Source organism: Rhipicephalus microplus, chromosome 8 (assembly GCF_043290135.1).
Source record: "Rhipicephalus microplus isolate Deutch F79 chromosome 8, USDA_Rmic, whole genome shotgun sequence".
NCBI classification, from domain to species: domain Eukaryota; kingdom Metazoa; phylum Arthropoda; class Arachnida; order Ixodida; family Ixodidae; genus Rhipicephalus; species Rhipicephalus microplus.
The window spans coordinates 65,362,234-65,374,072 of NC_134707.1; the positions used below are offsets into that span (position 1 = coordinate 65,362,234).

Consider the following 11,839-nt stretch of genomic DNA (forward strand, 5'->3'; position numbering starts at 1 on the left):
GGACCATTCGATGCAGGATTGCACTTGCGCTCCGTGTGATTTAAATATACACGCATCTCCTCAAAGCGAATCATGACGAGTGGCGACGCAGTGGCGATCATTTGGTGTTATAACAAATCACCTGTGACATTACACACTCGGACATGCAAATGAGTCTCCAGCATGTCTTGGAATAGGTATCACCTATTTTCTTTAGACTTAAAAAAATGTCTTCATTATCATCCCATAGACATAGCTTCTAGCATTGAACTGACACTCGCTGCACCTTCAATTCCAGGGTATCTTGTTGGTGTTGCCATTTTGCTGCCGGCATGACTCAGTGGCCTTTTATTTTGTTTGGTAAAATCTCTTTGTTTAATCTTTTAAATCTTTTTCTTTTGTCATGTGCTTTGATTGATGGTGGTAGAATGTCGCTGCAAGAAGGTATAATTGACTTTTTCATTTTAGTTTGGGTTACGAAACTTTTGTTGACCATTTCTTTGTAACAGTGGATTTAATTTTTGTACACGCACCTACGCTACTTCAGGTGTAGACGCCAAACTGCGACCCATGAACAGGACATAGTGAGGCCTTAAGGTGCCTCACCCCTAATTGCTTGGCAAGTTTAAGTGTCGTATTTATGGAACTATTGAAAGAGAGTGCGAAACGACTCGATATAAATATCTCATGGCCTGGGTTCTAGAAAGTGTCTTGTCGCATACACGTTGCATTGTCCGAGGGTTTTATTTCAAAAACTACAACAAGGTATCAATCGCTGCTATGTAATAAGTTACTAATCACATTAATGCTACTTTTCTCGCATGAGCTAGGACTTAAAGAACTGTGCTGTAAATTTTTGGAAAAAAAGTACGTTCAATGTTTTTGGTTTCCAGACTTTATTCGCGTTTGTAGCAGTACTATTACTGTTTTTCAGTTCAATACGCGAATGCTTCCTCAACAGGCCACTTCAAAAATTCACCGAAGTGACTATGCTTACATTTGCTGAACCTATACAAGGTATTTGTGCAAATGTCGTAAGCATGCTGTTTGTCATACCTTTACATCAGTTTCAGAATCGCAGATGTCCTTATACATTACACGTGTTCGCTTAGCCAGAGTCAAATATTTGAATAGAAATTCGCAACAAGGTGGAATATTTTTGTAGTCTCTCACCCATAGTTCGTAATCTGAAATGTAATGGAGAAGTAAATTATTTCTCAACAGAGTTTGTTTTTATGGCTTTCAATATTGTAAAGCCTGTAAGCGTAGCGCATCCATAAAAGGTGAAACAAAAATATTTGTACAAATAACCGTCATAATAATCTGTACCCCCCATATATATATATATATACATATATAAGAAACAAGTGCACACTTAAGGGCCCGTTTTTTGTGTTTAACATGATAATAATGAGATCTAACAGACAATAATGCCAAAAAAGCTATAAGGAAATATATTAGACCGAATCGTAATGTAAATATAAAAAAGAAAAGTGGCTGAAAAGATAACTTACCGTGAGCAGAAACCTCATTCGATGCTCTACCACTGAGCTATCACAGCAGCTATCCGCCCAGCCTCTTTATTGAAGTTATATGTATATTTAAACGTGGAAGTGTTAGCCAGCGCTGCCAGTAGCCATATCGGCGAGTGTGGCACAATCTTTTGAGCCTGTTTGATTTGACGTAGCACGTGAACTTATTACGAGCGGGCAGCTAGCTGACCAATAGTCCCTCGTATACACCCTAAGGCACCAAGTCTGCTAGTACGAGATCCTTGTTAAAAAATCAAGGGAACAAGTGTACACTTAAGGGCTCGTTTTTCTGTTTTACTCAATATTATAGAGAAATGATAGACAATATTTCCAAGGAAAGCATAGGGCAATATATTAGGCGGCATCGTAATGTAAATATGAAGAAAGAAAACTGGGTGAATAGATAACTTGCCGAGAGCAGGAACCAAACCTGCGACCTTCGAATAATGTGTTCGATGCTATACCACTGAGATACCACGGAAGCTATTTCCCCAGCCACTTTATTGAGTTTATATGTCAATTTAAACGTGGGAGTGTGAATGTAGCTTGTTTTCAGCCGGGCCACGTTCCTTAGGAAGTCAAATGATTAGGAGCTGGCAGCTAAGCTATCCGCATAATCCCTTTCAAACTTTTGTAGGCACCAAGTCTATCAGAACGACACTTACGCTACAAATAAACAATAGAATTAGAATTTAATTGAAAGGCTCGTATTTGCGCACCCAATTGTAAGCAGAACTGACACGTAAAAATATTCCGAGAAAAGTTACGCAGCGTTATTTGTAGTAACTGCGCTACAAGTGTGAAGAAAAAAATATGGAGTGCAAGATAACTTCCCCTCAGCAGTGACAAAATCTGCAACCTTTGCTTTGCGCATACAATGCTGATTCAGTTGAAATAAAATGACATCAGTTATTAAGTCACATCTCTTCGCGTCGAAACCGCTTGAAGTTAAAATAATTCGTACATTATACCATCTTAGTGAAGCCATATGGTGCTTTTCGCTAAAACTTTCTTGCTCTAGAAGTGTGCGAAATCATTGAACACATTCGTGTACTGTTTTTATCTAGGTGTCTTAAGCAACAGCGCCTTTATTCATACAACGCTATACGATACAACTGAAGGATTTAGTAGGGAACTTGTCTGAAATAGACCGGGTATACTTTCTAGTTAAAATAACGTACAATATACCACCCTTGATGATATATCACTATTGATTACTGTGTCTACAAAAACGAGCATTTATATTTGCACTTGTTTCCTTCAAGGGAATAATTTTCTTGCTATATGACAGTTACTAGCATCAAATGCACGGTAAACAAAATATCCAACAATATTGCTGTACCAGATGTACAGTAATACACTGTACTAAGTACTTCATTGTGCATCAGGGTTCGCCTGAATATTCCAAATGGTATCGCTTGGCAATGTACAAACATAATTAGGCAATTTACAAACACAAAAAACCTACATTATCATGATGCATTAAAACCCCCAAAACACCTAAATCACAATGTTGTGCATATGAGCATGCTTCCAGAATTTCAAGAATATTTTTCGTCTAAGGTACTCTACCACCTACCTCCTGAGAAGACGTGCGTAGGACCGTAGTAGATTGAGCAAGTCCGGTAATTAGAGAACGTGAGGGCATATTTGGATTGCATACTCCCATCTGGGTAGATAAAGGTGAAAAAGTTTGCCCATTAAAGAGAAATTTATAGCGTTCTCAGTAACCCAACAGTGTTAGCATTAATAAATTAAGACCGATCGAAAAGGTTGCCCTAAAAAGATGGTCCTTAGTCAGGTAAGACGTCTAGCACGCACCTACATCACGTTTTATTGAGGCGAGGCACTACATACCTTAAAGGGCACGAACTTAACGTTCACGTCTGCACGTGCGGCCTGCTCACGCTAGTGTGTTAACGCGGGGCCTACTACTCCCGCTATGTTTACGTTAACGTGTGGCCTGCTCAGAACCCGCAACACAGTCACAACAAAATCTGAAAGTGAGCCATCTAAGAGCCCGGCCAAAACAATCTTTGGGCGGCAATTCAAGGCAACCACTGCGCAATAAATTGTCAGAATTTTTTGTTGTAGCAGAGGCATTCAATACTTTTAGTGATCATGAAGGTTCGGCGAAAGTTTTATATAGGGACAGGAGCAACAGCTAAGGGCGCTCACGTCTACGCCAGGACACCGGAGTGGCCCCGACACCGCCATGGTACGGCCCACGTTGGAATTGCCAAACGAGAATAAATGTACCCGTGATGATTTATTACATCTTCCGAAGGATGTTACTTTCAAGGAGATTTGGGGAGGCTCTAAGCAATGAAGTTTATTAGCATCGCATGGGGCCTTGAAGCTAAGAATTTGATTCACACAAATGCGCTGCTCCTGCTGTGAGATGTGCTACAGCAGTGGTTCTCAGCCATGGATGTGTCGGAGAGCCCTTGTGGACTGCTGGAAGTGATGGGGACCTCTTGCAGTGGAGGGGACGGAAGAGGAGGGAGTACGTAGGTAAATTGACACAACTGGAGCGTGGAACCGGTGCTTTTTATTGCTACCAAAAGCATCAAAGAAACGTACCACATCACTTTATTTTGAACAGTTAATCAATGCGTGGCACAGTCACGCCTAAAAAATGCAGGTGAGGGTTTCGCGGGTCATATAAGTGGCTTCGCGGACCCCCTAGGGTCCGCGGACCCCCATTTGAGAACCACTGTGCTACATCTTTAGGAGCATGCTTATTTTGTTCTTAAAGCATCTAGTGAAAATGGCTCGATAATCCAGAGTTCTTCAAGGACGCTGGCGGAACTTAATGCGTCGCGGAAGTGGGGTGCCTGCAAGGCTTGACCGTTCATACCCGCTCAGTAAAAGCATGACGCACTAGGTCTGCAGTAAACGTTTTTGAGTGTGGAGTAGTTCCATGTTAGTAACAAGAGGAACTTGGCTTTTTTATGTAAAGTCGGGGAGTACGCCGTAATGTAGGGAAAATTCACTTCGCGTAGTCTCATTAGTAGCAGCTGATTGGTGCATTAGTAAACTCCGAATTCAATAGAATGCACCTCGTAATACAGCCACACTGCAAGCCTTTGTCTTATATGGCATTTCAGAATATTTACTAGAGCTAAAGCTTTTTTATGCTTGCTTGTATTCTCTTACTCTGCACGGACACATCCAAACAACTCATCATGTCGGTCTGAACGATGGTGTACTCACACTCTGGGTTATTCACAGCTGGGGTACGCGTAATTCTGCTGTGCTTATTGGGCCTAACCCCACTTCTCACAATTAGTATGACAGCGGCAGGCTTTCTACTTTTCTATTCACTATGAAGATGTATGACTATTCAAGCAATTTATACTTATTGTCAACCTTTTACGTGTCAAGAGGTACTGAATTTCGATATAACACAAGCATTGCGCGAGAGGTGCCCATTACCTTGCGGCTTGTACTTGAAACCATTCTTCGTGTTCTTGTAGCCATACACTTTAGTGACAGTGACTTTGGCATACGATGTATGCCTGCAAAGTAATGGTGTAAAGAATGGTCATCATTCAAAGAATGACTGGAACGAAGTTAAAATGTGTTGAAATATTGAGAGGCCAAACGTACACCACAAGTAGGACGTATATTCTCTTTGTATGGCTAGAACTTGACTTTGCACTTGTCACGAGGCATAATTTATACAGAGGATGATTTCCATTTACGTTGTGGACGTGTGCAACAACATGTAAAAGTGGAATACAATAGAGTATGGCTTTCATAAAGTACTAGAATTTTAACGATATAATATGTATGTAAAACATTGCTAACTTGTCAGTTATGCATGTATTTGCGAATTGGCAAGCTGTTAAGGGATACTGGTTATGTGTGTTTTTACTAATGAATATACGCTCACTCATTCAAATAAATACTTTGATGGCTTTTTCTCACAGATCTTGTAAAATAGATCATAATATATTTCGTATCTCCACCTTATATAAAATATCTCACATGAATGTTTTTTAATTGTGCCACTGCTCTAACATAGAAAAACCTGGTGACTACCCTAATATAGTACTCAGGTGCCTTGTTATGACATACGCCGATCCGCTTCCATGTGCTCTTTTGTACTTCATAGTTTCTCGGTAGGTATTATTGGCGTCACGTCTTCAACCTCAGTGAGCTCACCACCTCCCTAATGGTTTATTATATTAGAGGCACCCAGAACGGCGGCTGTTTACGTGAGCAGGTCAACCAGCGCTGTCAGAGATCTAGGAGCACACGAGGGCAAATTGAAATTGTGAACAACACTTTCGTTCGAAGAGACCTTGCTGCTGTCACACGTTCGACGCCAGTTGAGTTCGTTTGCTGGCGCTTGCTGCCATCTCATGTGGTGGCATAGTTTCCCTCATGCAAAGTCAGCGAAGCAGCATAAGCATGAATTGCAATGGGGCTGGAAAAGAAATTAAGGTTCAGGATGAAAGAGGTGGTGTTGAGAAGCAGGGCAAGAATGAAACGACATTTTAAGACATAACAATTACATGTGTAGTATTGTATCAACGGTATCGGTATGTAGTGTCATATCACCTCATCTAACGAAACGTCAAAACTGAAAGCATGTTTTCAGGTCTTTTTTCTAGGGTAATGACAGTATCTATTTAGCTTTTCATATAAAAAAAACTTGCGTAAAGTTCAAGGGAATGTCATAATTTTTCTGTAGATCAAAAGAACATTTATTTAAATAACTTGTCAACTGAGGGAAAGAAAGTGTAGAAAATTAGCGGGCTGTTTTTCAAAGCTCTTCTTGCTAACCGATGCTATTAGGACACATTGGTGGACGAAAGCGCATGTGATTAAGGTCCTGTGTTTGTGAGCAGCAAAATGATCTATAGCAGATGTGCAAAAAAGGAAACTTGATGAGATGGAGATGAAAGTGTGACACATACCCATTAGAAGCAGCGCGCAGGTAAAACAATGTTCATGATATCCATGTGTAGCATGACCCTGTAGCGTTGTGGAAAGGTGAGTGAGGGAATGGGAGACGGTAAAGAATAGCGTAGCTTTGTATTGACTGGCGTCGACAGAACCATGTGTACCACGCCTATGTCGTCATTATCAGCCTGACTACGTCCACTGCAGGACAAAGACCTCTCCAATGTTCCGCCAGTTAACCCAGTCCTGTGCTTGCTGCTGCCAATTTATAACCGCAAACTTCCTAATCTCATCTGCCCACCTAACCTTCTGTCTCCCCATAACCGGCTTGCCTTCTCTGGGAATGCGGTCAGTTACCCTTAATGACCAGTGGTTATCCTGTCTACGCGCAACATGCCCGGCCCATGTCCATGTCTTCTTGATTTCAGCTATGATATCCTTAACCACCGTTTGTTTCCTAATCCATTCTGCTCTCTTCTTGTCTGTTAAGGTTTACTTATCATTTTTCTTTCTATTGCTCGCTGTGTAGTTCTCAATTTAGGCTGAATCCTCTTTGTAAGTCTCCAGGTTTCTGATCCGTAGCTATGTAACGGCAAGATACAGCTGTTATATAACTTCTTCTTGAGGGATAGTGGCAATCTACCTGTCATAATGTGGGAGTGCTTACCAACTGTGCTCCACCCCATTCTTATTCTTCTAGTTACTTCAATCTCGTGATTCGGCTCCACGGTTATCACCTGCCCTAAGTAGACATAGTCTTTTACAACATGGTGTGGGGACCCGGTACCACAGCTATCTATAATAAGTTAAAACATGAAGGCGAGAATGAGAAGCCAAGTTGCGAGTAGTGCTGGGAATGTGACGAAATTGTAAAGGGGAAAGGGAGAAGGTAAGCGAATGCATTACCAGAAAGTGTAGAATAGCCAGTTGTAGTAAGGCAGAACAAACCGAAGGGTCATGAGGTTGATGAGGAAAAAAGAACGGTGAACAAGTGGGTAGAATACAACATCGCCGCGTGTGGTACAGTATAGCAAAATTGTCGGAAAGGTAAGTGAAGGTGAAAAGCAATATAAAGTATATAATAGTATTGATTGATATGTGGGGTTTAACGGCGTCAAACCACTAAATGATTATGAGAGACGCCGTAGTAGAGGGCTCCCGAAATTGAGACCACCTGGGGTTCTTTAGCGTGCACCAAAATCTGAGCACACGGGCCTACAACATTTCCGCCTCCATCTGAAATGCAGCCGCCGCCACTGGGATTCGATCCCGCGAACTGCGGGTTAGCAGCCGAGTACACTAGCCAATAGACCACCGCGGTGGGGCAAGTACATAATAGTAGTCCACAGTACCGTATAGAAGAGTGGGAATAGGAAAGGAAAATTCAGGAGGGTTCATGCGAGGGTAATGGGAAAAGAAATGATACAGGGAGTGTCAAGAATAGCATAACCATCTGTACCTTAGATAACAACGGGTGGGAAATAGAAGAGAGTGGGAAGAGGAAAATCTAAGTACAGCTTCACCGAATGAAGCATAGGGTAGCTAGAGGGTGGGAAAGGGAAGCGAGGATGAGGGAGATAGAAAGGAGAGTTGGTAAGCCATACCACAGGCATCACAGTGTAAGAGAGGAAGGTATTAAAAAGGAAATAATGGGCTGAAAAGGAGAACAAGCAGGAGAAGGAAAGAAGGCCAATGGCATCGCTATGAAGTTTTGTTTGGCCACTATAGACGCTTAGGAGGCTGCACATTTCGAACGCCCGCGCTCGAATACTAGTGAATGCCAGCGTTGCTAAGGTGCAGGTGAACCGCTGATGCGCGTTTTTTTTATTTGAAAATACCACACGCCATTCCCGGCCCATGCAGAAGAGCGTGGATCAATACATAAAGATACATTTAGTGTAAGAAACTTCTGATGCTACTTCGCCACGTTGCATGAGATTCATCAACCTGTTCATGGTACTACAGTCTAAAGTTTTAACTGTATGTGCATCTGCACGCTGTTTGTTCTCCTCGCCTTACACTCACTGCAAAAGGGGCCTTACAAGGGGGAATACTTTTTCCCAAATTCTGGCACTGACGAGGTGCCATTCTCTTTAAATGCTGGCAAGGCATAGATATTTGTACACACTATACACTAAATGACTTATGCCATGACCTGTGCAATAAATAAAGTAAAACAAAAATAACGGGACGAGCGAGATTTAACCACGACCTGGCAGAGGGAGCGTGTATTCTCAAGCTCCTTAATAAAATGGGAAGTTTGCATTCGATCTTGTGAAAAAACGTGTAAAAGTGTGATGCTATGCACATATGTGTAGTTGTTAGCGACTAACAAATTTTAATTATTCACGAAGACGTTCACCATGACCTTGTAAACTGCGTGAAGTATTTCTATGGTATAACCAGGGACAAAAGTTCTCGCCAGATTTTTTAATCAACCGTTGTTGTCAACATCAATTACCGAATATTTTATTAGTATACAAGTACTAAACATCTATCCAATGTTCTTCTCACTATTTTCTTTCGTACTGGCGCCCATATCTATATCCTCATATTCTAAAGATTGCTTCAACTAAGGAGGGGAAAATAGTACAGTAAGCATGAGCATATGCCTACAATATACCTGTAAGTGCTCTTACATGCTTTTCAGCCTTTATTATTATACGTACTTACATATCAGACTGGTTTGTGTATTTAGCAATTGTTGTGAGGTTGAAAACTCCATCGGAGATAGTTCTAGCTGTAGAACGCACACAACTGATGTTTCGTGCCCATATGCTTTCGCTATTGTAAGTCACCTTTGCCAGATAAAATGTGGCATTGACGCCTAGCTGAATACTCTGAAAGAAAGTTTGTTAATACGATATTTTGAAAAGATGAAGTTGTCAGAGATAAGCATTCCACTTCCACATCTTTTTCAATTCCTTTTTCTATAAAAAGTAACGTGTATACACTGCCCACACCTGTTTTTTTGTTTCCTAGCTATCATTGTATTTTAGTTGTTCCTATGATATTTTGGTAGGTGATTTATGTATATTCGAACATTTTTTCTGTCTAATAGCTTCATTCCTTCAAAAAGCGTAGTGATTCATTTTACCATACTATCATGTATTCATGCGTTCGTTTAGTATCGAAGTTTTTTTTAGTCTTTCTTTGCCTTTATGTCTATTGCTCAGGGAGCTCTGTACAAAAATTTTCTAGAATGAGTATGAAAGGCAACGGATTAAATGAACAGAAGTAAAACACCAACTGCATTTTTAGGAGACCTGCATGCCGCATTGGCGAAGAGTTAACCAGTTGGGAACATTTGTTCCGCATAACGACATCTTGAAAAGCTTAAGCGTGGCATTTACCTTCTTGACGTCTTGATATCTGTGGAACTTTTGTTCGTCCGCCCAAGCAGGTTTCAGGTACAATTTACTATCTCTGCAAACAGCCAGTCCAAATATCGAGAAGAGCAGATAAACATTCATGTTGAATGTGTAACAATATTCTATGATATGGTCGCAGATTGGGTATAAGGTAAAAATTCGCACATGTCTCCTCTCTTACGGTTTAACAATTGGACAATGAACCGTGACGCCCACGCAGAAAAGAAGATATAAATATCTTGGTATTGTGGAACTAGCCAAATGGTGGACTACAACAATAGTGAGACTTGCGTAGGCTATTTTCTATTCTCGGCCATCTTATAGTATAGTCTCGCAGTATTTTGTGCATTACAAAAAAGATTCTTTGCTATTTATTTTTCTAATTATGAAAGCGATCTGCTATCTTATAAACGAGTGAAAAATAAACACAATACAATACTTTGAGACACTTCTAATTATGTGTATTAAACGTTGTGTGTCGATACAAAATTTTAGATTGGGTAATAAATATTTGAATTACGTTTGCGCTAGCTGCTTGGGTGACTACAATTTACGCTGCAGGCACTAATTACGATATAAACCACCTTTGAGCTTTTGTGAAACGTAAGCATTTTTTTGTGTAATTACGTGCAAATCATACACCCCAAATCTAACTTTAACAACCCAAATAAATTGGTGAACGTAATTGCAAAAACTTTTTGGGGTGTCCTAACTATGATGATACACACAATAAACCATATTATTCGCCCAAACATCAGTGGAGGCATGTCACCAGCAAAGAATGTGCCCACAAACGTTAATGTAAATCTCAGGCCCTGCATGGTGTTTACAAGGCAGCCCACTTGATTTTGCTGCCTCTGCCTACAGAGACAATCGCAAGCTAGAAAGCCTGCAAATGTAGTCTGTAAGGGCGAAAATTCGCAACCACTCAAAGAGATTTAGCCGTGCGTCTGCCGTAAAAAGAAAAAAAAAACAAGATCCTGGCTCTTGAGTGAAACCTTTCCTCAGTTTCATATGAGAGAATTGAAGATGATCTCATGAGCTTCCTTCTTTGTAAAGGCCCTTTCATGACATCGCTGAAGGAGCTAATAGTGAAAGCAACCTGTGGCATACGCTATAAAGCTGACTGGATTTTTCAGTGCCTAATGCTGAGCACTGTAATCTCTTTAATCGTTTTAGTATTTCTCCCAACCTGACACGAAAAAACGAACACCTGGGAGTAATATTGTTTTGCATCAATATTCGATATCTGACCTACTTGTTTTCTTTTCTTGAAAGCCGTTGGCTCTGTTCTAAACACACGCCCTTCACCAATAGGAAGGAGACAGGAAGTAGTGAGTGCGTGGCAATAGCCCCGCGAATGTATGGGAGAGAGATGGCCAATATTTTTGCCATCTTTCCCGCGAGAGACGGCTGATAACTGCACTCTCTAGTTACACTCTCGAAACAAATCTCTCTCTCGAAAAATCACTAATAAGTACGCATTCCAAGTAAATGGCGACTTCGAGGAAAACTGGGTTTTCTAAACAGTCTTTCCTTAGTAGCGTGGTGGGTATTTAGTTGGGCCATTTTACAAGCCGACGAACACTAGAAAGAGCATAAAAGATGCCCCGCAGATGAGCAAAAGAAACTGCGCTGAAGACTAGCGACGAGAATAGAATTACCCACGATTATCAAAGACTTACTACTCGTCCTGTGTACTTCTACTCTGATGTCTAATCTTTAGTGCAGTTTATTTTTCTAATCATGCATAACCAATTAGCGTCTGAAACATGCGTCTCGGGCAAAGTCGATTGTGCCCAAAATCAGCCTTTAGGCGACAGCCGCTGCATAAATAAGTAAAAATAAATACAACTAGGTTCCCCCATTGAGAAAGGCTCCTGAATTTTAGTGCTGAATATGGAGCAAACATTTTACGAATATTGGTTTTTGAAACAGGGTGCGAGTTTGTACGTGTTTTGCCTTGACTACTGAGAGTTATGAATTATATTGATGTAATATTAGGTCATTGTTATATACTGTGGATTATGGTTGATTTATTGT

The 11,839-nt window shown here is 40.8% G+C and overlaps 1 protein-coding gene across 1 annotated transcript; it reads right to left on the minus strand.

Moving 5' to 3' along the window:
• Positions 1-858: 858 nt before the first annotated feature.
• Positions 859-10,555, minus strand: LOC119165859 (male-specific histamine-binding salivary protein). Its single transcript, XM_037417884.2, has 5 exons — positions 9,779-10,555; positions 9,099-9,265; positions 4,950-5,032; positions 3,091-3,180; positions 859-1,166 (listed from the first exon to the last, which is right to left on the minus strand). Exons 1-5 carry the CDS (start codon positions 9,896-9,898, stop codon positions 1,030-1,032), a joined length of 597 nt encoding a protein of 198 aa, XP_037273781.2. The 5' UTR covers positions 9,899-10,555; the 3' UTR covers positions 859-1,029.
• Positions 10,556-11,839: the final 1,284 nt, after the last annotated feature.